Source organism: Haemorhous mexicanus, chromosome 8 (genome assembly GCF_027477595.1).
Source record: "Haemorhous mexicanus isolate bHaeMex1 chromosome 8, bHaeMex1.pri, whole genome shotgun sequence".
Classification (NCBI taxonomy): Eukaryota; Metazoa; Chordata; class Aves; order Passeriformes; family Fringillidae; genus Haemorhous; species Haemorhous mexicanus.
In genome coordinates this window covers 26,882,110-26,897,854 of record NC_082348.1, presented here as the reverse complement: position 1 = coordinate 26,897,854, position 15,745 = coordinate 26,882,110, and the positions used below count along the sequence as shown (strand labels likewise).

General features: G+C 39.7%; 1 protein-coding gene across 1 annotated transcript; it reads right to left on the bottom strand.

Annotated features, from left to right (window-relative positions):
- Positions 1–1,699: 1,699 nt before the first annotated feature.
- KCTD18 (potassium channel tetramerization domain containing 18) lies at positions 1,700–9,462 on the bottom strand. Its single transcript, XM_059853354.1, is given in 11 exon segments — positions 1,700–4,205; positions 4,207–4,250; positions 4,253–4,617; positions 5,263–5,383; positions 5,728–5,822; positions 6,837–6,884; positions 6,886–7,025; positions 7,920–8,136; positions 8,672–8,690; positions 9,218–9,259; positions 9,262–9,462. Coding segments are annotated over 11 exon segments (1,314 nt in total). The 5' UTR covers positions 9,374–9,462; the 3' UTR covers positions 1,700–4,094.
- Between the last annotated feature and the right edge of the window lie 6,283 nt (positions 9,463–15,745).

Sequence of the window (15,745 nt, the reverse complement as noted above, 5' to 3'; positions counted from 1 at the left end):
CATAGTAAGGTGTCAGAATCCAAAGCTGGCTGTCAAGTGACCTGTTGGTCGAAGTGTCAGAATCAAAAAGGTGTTAAAGGTCAGTCAGAGCAGGAGGACACTTAAGTAGCTTTAAAAGTTTACACCTAGGTGATTGTTCACTATTGTTTTTTACCAATTTCCTCTGCCTAATTTCTGTTCTCTGACTCTACACTTCCTTAGTACTGACTGGATTGTTCCCCTCTGGGGCCCTTGAAAAATAATCTCCAAGGGAAGAGCAACGTGCATTCCCATATTTTTATTTTTCTTTATATGTGTCTACAGTGTCCCACATGTGAATATTGGTAAAACCTGATTTTAAAAGGCCAGTAACTCATCATCACCTGGAAGAGTGGTGAAAGAAAAATAAACCTGTAGGTAGACATTGGCTTTCTCAGCCCAGCAAGCACTGCTATTATCCTAGTTAATTACCTATCACACTTTTAAGCTGAATGTTTTGGAGTAGATGGAACTGAAATTCCAGCATCTCTGTTGTGCATACCCATCAGATAGGTGGCTTTTCAAAATGTATCTGCTGCCTTACAGTTTCACTGTAACCTCACTCTAAGAGATTTAATTACAAATTCTATGCAGATATTACCCAGGAACTTCTTATCTCTATGTAAGTAGTGAAATGTGTCTCATCTTGTAATCCTTCCTAAAAAAAAAGAAAACCTAACTTACCTGTAATAACATTTATTCCTTCCTTATAGCTTCTACACTTGATTATTGCATTTTTGAAAGTTACTTTATTCCTTAAGTCAGTTTCTCACAAGTGACCTTCTGCAGATAAATAAATAAAATCTGTAACTAAGTTATAACTCAGCACAACAGGACCACCTTGTTCTCTTCAGTACCAGCCAAGCTTTCATGTACTGGAGGCTCAGTGTGTGACAGATCCAGGACTAACAGGTGAGAGATGGCATTTCTCTTTTCTCTGGTGATGTAAAGACATCTTTTTTGTTAAAGAGCTGTGCGTGGGTTTGCTAAGGCTGTAGAGAGGGCTGCTTGTGGCAGTGCTGCAGTTTTAGCACACCAGGTTTTGTCTAGTATCTGTACTGGTTTGGGAAGGTTATTCCAGTGCACATTTTGACCACATTATGTGACTGTGCTCTGGAACTGTGTCAGAATCTTCATCTTTCAATTCACGTGTGTCTGTATACTTGGAATTATATCTGCCAATTTCATGGTAGTTACAAGTAGCCAAAAGCTCTTGGGCCCATCTTGAACAAAACTCTGTTTTTATCTTCTCATTGCAGAGACAACTACCTGCAATTCTCTTTTCAAGGGACTTGTTGAGGGGCAGTGAAGGAATTTATGGCAGGGCAAGGCTTCCCTTCCAGGCCAAGTCCTCTTTTATAAAAAGTCCCCTCAATTAGCAAAGCAAATACAGCTGTTTGGCCTCACTCAAACACAAACATGGAATTCCCACTGCACTTAGTGCTCTTCCAGAAGTGGAAACACATCTTAAAGGGACGGTGTTTTAAAGCAGATTGAATCTATTTATCTTCTGTGTAAGATTAAATTCAGAGTAAGGGCAGAACCCAGCAAAATAAAGATCCACATACACAGCTGGGAAACTAAAAAGTGAAGGTAGCTTAATGCAGTCAAGCTCTTTGGGAAACTTACAGTAGTTAACCATGTTTGGGAAAAAAGAAAAGATAAAAACCCCAACACTTAATGTGCTTGAAAATGTCTCCTTTAAAGAAAACTTAATTATTCTGGAATTGGAATAACTTGCTGAACATTTCTTTTTAACATGATCTCTGCTATAATGATTTATAATTTTACAAAGATTTAAAGTAAATCATTGTCACACCACTTGACAGTGCATCTAGTTCCAGTCACCATGAAAGTTAATGCTCTCCATCTATCATAAAATGCTTCAATATCACTCTTAGCAGTTTATCAAAAGTGAACAAGAGTCTGTGATATAAAAAACATGCTGGAGGTGCCCACTTAGATAAGTTAAAAGGCCATGTTAGCACCCCATCCAATTGAAAATAAATAAATAAAATCAAGTCCTTCTTTCTTTACCTTCTTCACCACAGGCACTTTCTCATTTCACCTGCTGAAATTCAAGGGGGTTGTTTTTTATTTTTTTAACCATAAGCTATTATGTCCACAACAAAGAGAAGATTCATTAATGCTACTGTAATGCAAATGACACAAATGTTACTCGAAAAATACTGTACTACCTAAATAACTTAAGTAAACACTGAGGTAGTACAAACTCAGAGTCCTGTAGGAATATTCTCAAAGCTTTTTCTTGTGTGTCTTCTATTACTTATCTCTGATTCTGTGTTTAAAGAAGCTTTCTGAATTTAAAAGTTGAAAGAAATCAGCTTTAGACAGCCTTGTAAAAAGATTTTAAGGTGCATGGTAAAGTGCTCAGACATTGAATAAATAGTGAAGTAGAAATTACACAGAAGTATTAAAAACTGCTTTTCAGTCAGATTATTATGAAAAACAAATTTCACAAAGATAGTCTCAGTGAATTGCATGTTCAAATACTAGAGTACATTATGTTAGTATCCTTCCATAATTTCTGCTTTGTCCTTTGTTCAGTGAAACTTTTTTGTTGAGATGGGAAGAGTCTTGGGATTGTTGATCTTCAGGTTTATTTTTAAAGAAAAAACACTAGCTTAAATAATCTAAAGATCAGCTGGTTTTCCATATACACACCAGTAGCAGAAAATTATAGTGCTCTTCGCCTTTATAGTCACTACTGTTTATGGCAAGATGTCTCATTAAAAACATGTTAATACAGAAAAAATTGGGGCTTTTTATTGGGCAAATTATGTTTCAAGTCCTTATGGTTGGCAGCAAAACCTGAAAATGTGATGGCTTTAAATGATCTAGCAAATAAAACGTTTAAAGAACCCTTCTGTAATTCTAATAGTCTCGGGAATTGTAAGAATTTGCTTTTTGGCAATGTTCTCAAAGACAGCTGTATTTACTGTGCTGGAGAAGCAAAAGTAGTCATAAAAACAGCAAAAAAAAAAAAAAAAGCCAGCACCCAACTCTAAGCAAGAGTACAAAACAAAGCCAGGTTTTGTTCACTGGTTTAAACCACTAAAAGGGCTCTTGAAAATCATCGATCCAAACTTGCCTTTCCTCTGCTGATAGAAACATACAGCAGCTCTTTGTTTCAGTATCATTGCTCAACATTTGCCCTGCTACAAGAATGTCTCCTCCAGCCTGCACAGGGGGGGAAGGAGGGAGGCTTTTTCTTTAAACCACAGCACTTCGACCTCACCTTCTGTGCTGCACACAGGTTGAGGTTGTGCCCTCCTAACGTGAAAGGATCTGCAGGAGGACATGGAAGGCCAGGTGTAACTCAGACCCTGCAGCCCCAGAAAAGCTATCCCCTAGCAGTGTGACACAAAATGCCCCAGCTGCACCAGCCTTGCCCCAGTGGCAGATCACACCACAGTACTGTGTCTGTAAATGAGTGTCTCTCAGAGAGAGCAGCCTTGTTACTCACACAGCACACTTCTTCCCTTCCTGTGTTTCAGAATTTTCTCTCAGTGTACAAGCACAGGTGATCCCTTGCATTGCTAGTAAGAGCAAAAATGGTGATTTACCCTCACCAGAAGTGCCAGTAAATGCATTCCACTTCCCATGCCTCTGCAGCATGCATGTGTTGCACACTTGTTGCAAACTTCTATCTAATAAAAGCTACTTACTTTTATCTATTCTTCCCCCTTCCCCCCTTTAAAGGTGCAAACTGAGGCTCACTGCAGTTAAAGTTGATAAAGATTTTCTTTTATGCTGTGCTAGTACTCACTTTACGATCTGGCACAACAGAAATACAAATGGGAGTTACTGGAATGTTAAGCTGCATGTGCTTGAGGGATTTTTTAATCCATTTTCTTCCTCACTTACCAACATCTAAAAAATATCTAGAAATAAAGCAGAAAACACATTTCAGTGCTCTTAACGAAAAGCACAGGAAGAAATTGTTTTATCTTCTTCATCACAATTTTCTACCTAATCTTGAATAAAGGATCACATGAGATAATGACCTCTTCTTCAACCATATAATGTAGAGCTGTCCAGTCTATCAGACTGAGTCAAACATTACCCCCTGTATCATTCTTAAGGGTAATACTTTCTGCCCATACAGCTGGTTCTTTCTTGTTTAGCACTGTAGGAATTTCAGCACTGTCTTGTTCACTTGTTTTGACTGGATGCAGAAGGTGGTGGCTGAGATGGTGTCACAAGAAAAGTGGAGTCCTTTTCGCCTTCACTGCACACTTGTTCACAGGCTTCTTACTCCCTGGGGCTTGGAATGGCATTTGGCTCAGTGGCCCATTGCCAGCCCTCTGCCTTCCTCAGGGAGCCTGGGACTTGCTTGGCACTGGTGTGCACGTTGTGGATGTGGTTTGAGAAGCTTCTTTGTGCAGCATCAGACTTTCACTGTGAGGTCGTTTAGGAATTGCTGCAGAATGTGAAGAGTTGCAAGCAGCTATCTTTAATGAAGATGAATTCTTGACTTTTATGTGGGTACTTGTTGAGGGACCTGAGAATCTAATTGGCTGGAGATCTACTTTACATGGTAAACAGCCTTCCACTTCAGTACAGTCAATTAATCATCTGTAAAACAAAGAACTTCCATTTAAAGAAATGAACTATACATGTAAATTGTTATTTTTATAACATTATTACAAAACAGACCATCTGCAACAGCCTTTCACAAATAGGTTTAAATGATACTGTAAGAAGCATAAATTAGTGCTCCCAACAGTTCATCACTACAATCAGAGCTGCCTTTCTGTGAATAGAACCATCAATCTCTCTGTGACTGTGCCAGCAAAAGGCTGCTTTTAGGTAACGTGTGGGGAACGGAGGTGTAATCACAAATATCACCATAAAACTGCAGAGAGGAAGTTCTAGAAACTCCTTCTGAAAGAATACATCTCCCAGATGTAAAAAACAGTTAATCTTTTAAAGTTTTCACTTAAATTTCTGATTTAGCAGTCCATTTAACTAATACTGCTCTCTAGTTTTTCAAGTTACTCCTTGCCAGGCTGCTGAGAAATGTCAGAAACTTAAAAAAAAACCATAATTTTTCTCTAGTGAGTTCAGTTGTGCAATTAAGAGCTCTATGATGTTTTATAAAAATGTAATTTAAAAAAAACTAGAGAAATCCCAACATGCATAGATATTTAAGGAACCTGAAATTATAGAGGGGAAAAAAAAAAAAGATGGCACTGTATTTGTTAATTGATTTTACACCACCTATGCAAATCAGCATAACTTTTATAAACTGGAGGCATATGATGCAAACTGCCTCTCAGAGGGCGTTCTTCCAGAGTCCAACATTCAGTCAGCTCCTGAGGCACTCTGCAGTAGCTGACACCTCCATTTCATAGCAGCATTGTATTGGTGAGCTGAGAGAACACAGCCATGCATGTTTACACCTGACTAAATACATGAATACTTGTATTTTATTATGCAGAATTTCAGCTCTCAGCCTGCTGACATGAGCATTGCTGACAGCCAGCATGCTGCTTCATTCATGTCAATTCCTGTCCCCTCTCTGGAACATCCCATAAAACATTTTCTTCCCTCCAAAGAGCCACTACTGTTTAACAGTGTTGTGAAAGTTTATGTAGAGGTTTTTATTATACTTAGTTGGCAAATATTTTTTCTTATTTTTATGTTAAAAAGTAGTAATGCTGAAATAAAAAATTATTACTCTACCTCTCCCTTCCCAGGCATTGAAAGCATCCATCATCTTTTTCAGCTCAGTTACTGAGTAATAGCTCCAGAGGTATTGGATGTTATTTCCAGCTTCTCTAGGAATATTGTTTTAAAGGTAACAGTTCTGTGATTTGTTTGCTAAGTCCTTAGAAATGTCCCATTGGTGAAATATATCATTCTTTTTACCAAATCCTAACTATAAGGACTGAGCAGTAAATGTTTTATAAAGCAGAAAGAAAAACGTTACTCTGATTTTGTTTTTATTCAAATAAGAGGTTCTCATCCTCCTGTGAATGCCTGTTGCTAAAACTGGATATTCATGAAAGGATGCATGTTCACAGAAGAATAATTACAGAATTAATTATGTAAAACCTATTTCTCTAGAATACACAGTAGGAGAACAGATACCTGATCTGTTGCCAAAACCCTTGGAATAAATATTAATGTTCCCAGCCTAAATTTAGGAAGAGATGCATCCTAATTATAAAGATGATGAAGTATCAAGAGCGGGATCTTAATCAAAAGATGCACAGTGACACTTCTGACCCTGCACTGTGAGAGTGACAAAGAGCAGCTACAGGTCTGCCAATAACTCCCAATCACTGCCATGTAAATACATTAATAGTGTGGTACAGCTGTACATGTTCTTTAAAGAATTAAAGCCATTTCCTTTCATCTTTGGTTCTCAGTGTTCAGCTGTCTTAGAAGACAGCACAAAAGAAGTGCATGAATCACAACCAACTTTGCAAATATTTCTGGAGGTTTTTCTGTGTGGGGATTTATTCACTGTATTTAGTTTAGATATTAGAAAGTAATTTTTAATTGTTGTTTTAATTGTATTTTAAAAGTAGTAAGTCAAGCAGAATAAGAACTTGGAGCAACTGCATGCTAACCACCTTGTGTGTACTCCCTCAAATTCTTAACCTCCAACTTTATTTGTTTAATGTGGCCATTCTATTATCCAGCTTCTTTGGGAGCTGGAAGGATTCCTTCCACAGATTTATAGTACAATAATGCTGCATTATGCTACATATGATAATATTTAGGCATAGTTATAATATGTATTTATTCTCACTTCAGAGTGCTTTCATGTTTGACAGTCACCTTACCTTTTTTACATGCTTTTACCATGAATTTTCATTCCTGGTGCCTTATTAATCAGTCCCATCAGCTCTTATGGCATACACACCAACAATTTTCCTTTCACAGCTTGCTCCACAAGTGTTGAGATAGTGCAGGAGCCAAACTGTAGGCTTGGTGCAAACTAAATGGTAAGAATCACAGAAATCCAACAAAGCCTAGAAAAAACATAAAACATATAGAATAAGAATGCAGTATTTTTAGTTGAATAAGCTTTTATATTTAAGTTTTCTTAACTGTACCAGTGAGCTCTTTTAAGTAAATCAAGGAGATAGTTTTTCTAGAATAACGTCTGCAGTTATTTCTTATCTGATGTTACCAGAGAATGTTGTGAAACTAAGAGGTTCAGAAGGGCAAGAGAAATTGTTAAAGGCAAGGCAGCTCCCTAACATGCAGAGAAACTGAAAGGCCTGGAATTCTTTTACACTTTTCAAAAGGAAATGAGTAAGGGAGAATGTGAAATACAGAGAAAAATAACTTGCCAAGAAAACACTGATGACTGTCAGGAATAACAGCCAGAGCTGGTAGTATGAGTTAATTTCCTGCCAGTTAATTAGAATTAGCTTTTAAGTTACAACACTCTAAAACCTTAGGATTTTAAATAATAAAGTTATTATCTTTTCTCCTTTCTCATTCTAAAGAAATGTCAGAGTACATTTTGTCTTACAAAAGAATAGGAATAATTTGTAAAACTGAAAAAGAAACCCCATCCCAAACAACCTGAAGGGATCAAATCTAATTTCAAGTAAGATTTGAAGCCAGATAGGAAACTAAATTTCCTCCCTACTGCACAAGTTCCACAGCAGACTTGCATGTACAACACTCACCTTTAAACTGTTGCTGTATTGCAATGATGGGAAAAGCTGGTGTCCTTAATTATACTGACTGCATTATCCACTCTAGATCTCTTAAACTAAAACTCTGAATTTACTCATGATTTAGTGTGGGCACTAAGAAGTGCTAACTTGGACATTCTGTAGCTTTAGTGTTTGATGCTAAAGAATGGCACAGGTTAGAGAGTTCAGCATCAAAATTTTAAGAAATGTCAGGACCTTTTTACACTCTATATTGGACCTTGAAGAGTGTATTTCCATTTCATTAGCCAAAGGATCAGACAGACTGTATGGATAAGAGATTCCAAAATAATCTGCTTCCTCCTGCAGTGCAGTTCTAACTTTTTCATCTCCAGGAATCTGAATTTCTCCATGAAGACAATCCAAAAGATATTTAAATAGGTTTCCACCTCAATCAATTAGACATGCTCCTGAAAACATTAAGTTATTTTAAATACTTTCCCAAATCATCAAGCACAGCCTTTTGTACAAAACTTCTGTGCAGGTTTTACTGAGGAGGAGTAAGTATACTGTCTTTACTCTTTTAAAATGGTGTTTTGTTTTCCTGGAATATTTGTTATTTGAAGATAAAATTCTTAGTGCAGTAAACATTTCTTTGGAGTTTCAGTGAAATCACTCTTTACTCACTGTTGCAGGGATCTGTTCAATTTTGCTTCTAGACCATTTAAAAGAGTTAAAATCAGCATCAGTTCCAGTACACATCTAGTCAAACCTTCCCTGGATATTGCTCAAGTTGTACTGTGTTTGTTTCTTTTTCTCTCCTTTGCCTGCAGGGCTCAAGGACCCCACAAAAACCAACCAAACCATACGGTCTGTACAGCAGGCTGTTCACTGCAGCTGTGAAAGATGGTAGCAAAGTCCTGCTGGGTTATGCAAACTCCTTATGTTAAACATTTTGGGAATTTCAAACAGTTTTATGTATGCAACAAGGAATCACTATTCTTCATCCATCATCTCTTTTAACTGGATCTACTTTGGCAGGATTTCTAAGTCACAAACAAGTGTGAAATTTGACCCATGAATAGTTTTATTCAAACTTCTATATCAAGCCATGGTAGTGAAAAATGCAATTTTTACTGTCTGAAACAAAGATCAGACCCAAATCTCTTTATGTAATGAGCAGAAGGAATGAGAGATTATAGGGGCTCAGAGACAGACCCAAGATAAATGCCAAACACTCTGCCAACTTCAGTTTTATCTATTTTTGTATTCTTTCTGAAGAAGTACATTCCAAAGCATGGTTTGGACAGGGACATGGCACTGTACAAATGTGTGTGTTTATAGATTTGTGGAATTCAGAGGAACTACCTGTACATAAAGTCATGCACGCAGATTGTTTTACAACCTGGAATCAGAAGCCAACTGATGCTCAGCAGACTGGGAAAAGATATACTAGAAAATGCATAAAAATATATATATAAAAGCATGTGTTTGCCAGAGAGCTCCATGATCAGAATGTGATATTTAGAGCTTCAATATTTGCCTGATTCATCCACTTCCACCAGTGAGCATGGACGCCAGCATGGAATCCTCGAGCAGCACAGAGACTCGAGCCTGGCTGTGTATAAACAGCCTCACACATTCAGTCATAGAATATCCTGGACAGCTTCAGCCTTGCCCTCTTCCATTGCATTTGCCAATGCTGATGGCATTATGAGCTATTCAAACCTAAAACAGATACAAATAGAAATCAAACTCATGCCAGCTACTGACTTAACATATCACATATAAGCAATAGCAATAGCTCAGCTCTTGCACATCTGTAAGAGGATACCACCCTAAAAACAGTTCTGGAGTTAATGCAAATACCCAAATATTCTGCAGTTTTAGTGTAACAATCTATGACGCTTTACTTCGCTAGGAAACACAAAGCTTACTCTTTCGAGACTAATGGGCAAGCAGAGTTACGTGGTGAGAATGTGTGACCAGAGCTCTGGAAGGACAACCTGGAAAATCCTGAGCATAGTCGACAGCACTAAAAACGCAGCTCTTTTTAAACCAGCGACACCGTGGCTTCTTTAAAAACCGATCTTGAGGGTTGCTTTAACTTCCCGGGCCACTCCCAGCCGCCGGGGCGCTGCTCCGCCCAGGAGCGGAAAGCGCCGCCTGCCCTCGCCCCGGAGAAGCGCTCAGGGCCGGGCCGGGCCGGGCCGGTAACCTGCGGTACCTGTGCGCTGCTGCTCCGTAAAATGGCAGCGGGCCGAGCCGAGCCGAGCGGGGACAGCAGAGGGGCAGCCGGTGTGCCCCGGCCCCGCCATCCCCTCCCCGGAGTCGCTGCCGCTGCTCAAGGGCCCCCGGGGCTCGGCTGCCGCCGCTCCCGGCGCTGCCGCCAGCTTCTCCCTCAGGCGCCCGCCGAAGTGGGGCTGACCCGCCTGCAGTCGGCTGCTCTGTAAGGCACAAACCCTGGTTAATTTTTTTTTTTTTTTTTAATAAGTACGGGTTTACTCAGAGTGGGTTTGGTTCTATTGCTGTTTCTGTAGTTTCCATAGTAAGAATCTTAGAAAGGTTTGGCTTGGAAGGGGACCTTGAAGGTCCAACGATTCCCCCGCCTTGAACACGGGTGAGGCATCCACAGCTTCCCTGGGCAACCTGTTCCAGTGCCTCACCACCCTCACAGGAAAGAAATTTATTTTTTCCTAATAGCTAATATAAACCTATTACATTTGAACACATTTCCTCTTGTCCTGGCACTACATGCTCGTAAAATACTAATGCTCATCTTTCCTGTAAGTTCCTTTAAAGTACTGGAAGGCTGCAGTTAGGTCACCCCAAATCCCTCCCTTCCCCAGTCTGAACAAACGCAATTTTCTCGCCTTTCCTCAAAAGAGAGCTGCTCCATTTTTCTGATCTCTTGGTGGCCTCTGGACTCTCTCCACCAGGTCCCTGTCCCTCCTGTGCTGCCCCAGAGCTGGATGCAGGGTTCCAGCTGGGATCTCAGAGCAGAGGGGCAGGATCCCCTGCCTTGCCCTGCTGCCCACAGGGCTTTGGGTGCAGCCCAGGACACGTTTGGCTTTCTGGGCTGGGAGTGCCCACTGCTGGGTCATGTCCAACCTGCCCCCAAGTCCTTCTCAGCAGGGCAGCTCTCGATCTGAGAGCAGCTTGAGCTGACTCCTGACTCAGTGATGTGGGTTGATGGCAGATGATCTCGAAGGTCTCTTCCAACCTTGATGATTCTGTGATTCAGTAATGCAGGCAAGATGCCTAACCCTCATACAGTCATTTTAAAAAGACATTCAGAAAGTGCCCTGTTAAATTCCTTGTCTGACATACAGTTGTGTGGTCATCAAAATGCATGCAATAAACAACAGAAAGGTGAAAATAAGTTCTTGTTTCACTTTTGTCTCAGCCTCATTACATAAAGTTTATATACATGAAAAATATTTCTAAAATGCAGCTGCATTTTCTAAAAAAAAAATTGCAACATTATGTCTAGTTGCCATTTAATTCTCCTTTATGTGCTTACAAAATTTGTTTTTTGCCCAATCATACAGTAAGAAACTATCCTTTAGGATACAACTGCCAAGTAACTAGGAATGAAAAAACCAGTGCCAAACTCTGGATTTGTGCAGACTTTCTGGAAGGTATGAGCTGATTATATGTTTAGAATATATAATATACATTATATTATATAAAATATAATATATTTTATATATTATACTTACTATATAATGAGATAAATAAATCCCAGATATTAACAGTGTACTTTTATTGCTGCCTGAAGTGCAGTAAAAATCCCCTTAACTGTATACTGCACATATAAGAAATGTGCCTACATTGTATTTAAATAGTTTACTCAGTTATATTTGCAATTCCTATTGATTTTCATCTTGTATCACCCGAATTTTTTACTCCTAATTTCCTTTTTGAGGTATTTTGTCACCCATTTAAGGTATTTAAAACTTCAGCTACAGGCTCACTTGCAAAAGGGTCAGACCAAATGATATGTAGCACACAGCAGCTACAGTTCCAGCTCTGTCACCTGTTTAATTCTGGTCTGTTACTACATTTTTATTTTTGAGATTACCTAAATATTCATGGACTACCATGTTTTCAGTTAATATTTAGGACCATAAAGTTTTAATTCAGATTTCCCTTCAGTCAAATGAAGAACATTAGAGGAAAGAGGCAAATAAATCATATAAGTCATCATCTGGTCCTAGTATGGGGATAATAAATTCTTTTTGAAGTTGTGTAACTGAATGATCACTTACTACTTAAAACTCACTTCTTTTTATCTTAATGCAGATTTGCAGTCAAATGGCACTCCAGGCCATTTAGTAAAGCCATAAAGTAAACACATTTCATTTTTCTTGGCATCTAATCATGCTCCAGTTGTAGCAAAGAGAGGGAATGGCATGCCAAGCACCAGGGCTCTCCTGGGCAGTTCTTGACCAAGAGTGTACCCAGAAGCCAAGTTTCTGATGCTTAATATCTAATGAATTAACACAAGTTATATGTCACTGAATGCAATACAGGCTGATAACTCATGGATGTTGGATTTACAGTAAAACGAGCAAAAATAAGTTTACTAGATGGTTTTTGTGGAATAATGGTATCCAGTTTAACTGCATCTTTAGTAAGGATATGTTTTCCCTTACTCACTGGGAATAGTTCATGCATAGCAATTGCAACTTAAAAGTGGCCATTGTTATCAAATGTTATAGTGTAAGTACAGCCTTTGGTCTTTCTCACTCTGAAACATTCACTTAATGAAGCTGCAGCTTTCCATGCTTCTTTTCACCTTTAAGCTGGCTTGGTTTTGCCTCAAAAGTCTGAACAATGTTCCTGTATGTCTGCACTGCAAGACCACAATGATATACACAGTTTCAGTCAATACACAGTCAATATATATGAAGAAGCAAGGCAATAGGTTTTGGACCTCAGATTTACCCATGTGAATTATCATTACAATTCAGGCTTAGTACAGCATTTACTTGGCATAGAATTGTGCAGCATAACCAGCCCCCACAAGCAAAATGCCTTTTGAGCTGCGTGTGTTGGGAAATGAGCGCAGGGATGTTTCTGTTTTGGTGTTTACTAGTTTCCCAAGGAAGCCAGGCTTCCATACTCACCCTCTGTATATTTGTGTTTCACTTCTCCAATTTCAGTCAAATTCGATGGAGAGGAAGAGGCATTAAGAAATGGATTTTTCATTAAGCTTGTGCAAGAAGTGGTGTGATTAGAGGAAGATAGGTTCTTAATACTGTTATTTCAGGAAAAGCTGTATCATGAGCTCAGGTCTTGTTGGACATAAGGAAATCCAGAAAGAGAGAAGCTGTTCTACATAATCTACTCACCAGAAGTGCTTTAGTCATAGCTCACACTGTGTTAGGCACTACGGGATTAATTCCTCAACCAAGATTCTTCTCAGACATGAATATGTATGCATCTAGTAAAGTACAGGTTCAGTTCCCACATAATTAGAGCTTTCACAAGAGTCTGTGTGTCTTTTCCTCACTACCTTTCATTTCTATTCAAAGATCAGTCATAGGATCCCAAGTGACTGAAACTCATAATTCTGCTCTTAATATACATTTAAGATATATAGGCTGTGAAACTTGGCGGTGCTTTAAGTTCTTCCCTACTTGGAGTAGCTGGCAATTAACTGGAGATTTGTCCATGTGAAGTGTTCCAGCGTGGGAGTTCTTCAGTGAAGTGTAAAGGAAAGTATGACCACGGGTGGAAATGCAATACTTCATATTTTATTTTAAATTTATTGCCCACAGTAGTGACATAAACACTAAATGGAAGCAAATTGGTGATTGCCTCCTCAGGACTAGACACTGTTGTGGAATTGGAGGAAATGAAAACTCATTGTTGGATCTGGAGGAAAACATTGTCTTGTGGAAAGGAGAAGGAGGAGGTACGTTTTATTAGATTGGTTTTCTGGTTTTAAAGTTATGTAAGGTTATTTGCTCTTTTATTTGGCCAGAATTTTATAGTTGCTACAGTCCCTTCCAAGTTTCCTTGTAAGGGAAAACGTACCAAAGGTATATGAGGTGTGCTGGATCAAAGCTGTATTTTAAGGGTTTTGCACCTTCAGGGCCACACTGAGAAACTCTGTCGTACATCATCCACTAAAAAAGGTAGAAGTGAGCGACTCTCCAGATGCTCTTTAGAGCAGATTATGAAAATAGTAAGTTCATGAAGATCCATTTTCACATAATGTTACTTGTATTTCATGTGTGATTCCTTTGACTTACTTTATAGAATATTGTACTATTCTATATATTCTATAAATATATGGCAAGGTAAGGGTTTTGTGCATGATTACTGCATTACAGAAACTGATGCTTTTTATTTCAACCTCTGGATCTCTGTAAATCTTTAAAAAAAAACATTAATTCAGCTTACTGTAAAATACCAATTCCTGGATCAAGTTTAGCAATTATTGTCCACCTGAGCTAATGGTAGAACTGGGCCCATGTAGCAAGTAAAAGAGAATGTATGTGAAGAGAGTGTTAAAGGGCTTTTGGACTTAAAAGAGATTTTGGGGAAAAGCATTTAATTAAAGTACTTCCATGCAATTCACAGTCCTGAGATTACCTGAACCACATCAAAACTGTGCTTGCTCAAATTCTGTTGTCAGAGACTTCCTGCCCTTCCAAGTCTGTAGGTATGCAGGCAGCATATAATCTATATAGATTTATAAATCTATAAATTTGTCACGGTTGTCTTCCTAACTGCCCTGATTGCTGTCTATACATTGTTATTCCATGTATCACTAATAGCTCAAAATCAGCCAGAAAGAAATTTAACTTGCCACTGAGAAGGAATGACATGTTTTTTTTCCCTTAAACCTAAAGGAAGTCTTTGAACTGAAAGCCGAACCCCTAAACTCTTCCTAAAAATCTCTTGAGGGCTAAGTGGGGTACCTGGAGTTTCCTACTCCCTTCCTCACAGTGCACTGAGATTGATGCTAAGCCTTCATATCCTTAATGTCTATTTTTTAAAATTTAATTGTATGTTATTAACGGCTGGTATTGAAAATGGTTTTCAAAGGTAGGTAGCTGGGAAGTTACAAACACCCAACTCCTTTTTAAACCACTCAGACATGTCACTCCAGAGCCGCAACCGTGCATTGGCGGTTCATGACCCCACTTCTGAGACGTCCTTGACTGAGCTCTTTTACCGCGGCACATTCTGCACCTGGGCGAGCCCCGCCCCGCGAGCCCCGCCCGGCCCCGCCCCGCGAGCCCCGCCCGGCCCCGCCCCGCGAGTCCCGCCCGGCCCCGCCCCGCCGCCCGCTCCGCCCCGCGCGCGCCCGGCCCAACGGCGCCGCCTCGCGGCGGGCCCTGGCGCGCGCGCGGCCGTTGGCCCTGAGGGCCCTGAGGGCTCTGAGGGCTCCGGGGGCGGGCGGGGCCTCGCCGGGGCGCGACCCCGCCCTCACGCTCCTGTGCTTGCCGGCCGGTCTCTGCTTGTCTCTCTCGGTCTCTTTTGGGTTAACTTTGCACCGTTTGTAATGCGGTTCATTTAAATGCATCGGTTTTAAATCTGTCTGACGAAACACAAGCTGCTCTGGTCGTACTGTGAAGTGGTAGAACCCGGGGTTTTCCCCTTGTGTGTGTAAGTTCGGATAGTTAACGTGAGGGAATAGACAAGCTAAAAAATCTACGATCGTTTCATGGTTTACTAGTTAAGTATTGTGTTTCTCTGTGTTAATGTCTCATTGTGTTGATTAATTCATTGATCTGCTTTAATTAACTGAACAAAGGTGAAGACTGAAGCAATTCTTTCAGCTTCAGACCCAGAAATCCTCACAAGACATAATAAACTCAATTTTGAAAAGTGTCGAAAAGACCATTTATTTATTTGGACGTTCCCCTTGACAGTGTACAGATTCCTTTTGAGGATGGATAAAGGTGCAACTGCTAAGTCGTCATCTGCTGTGTTCACCTCAAATGCTGCTAAAGGATGGATGAAGAAGAGGGATGGACCATTACAAGCTGCAAAATGGAATGCTTCTTTAGCTTCTAAAATCAAAACTAAATTAATAAGTAAGTCCTGTTAAAACTGAAGCCATA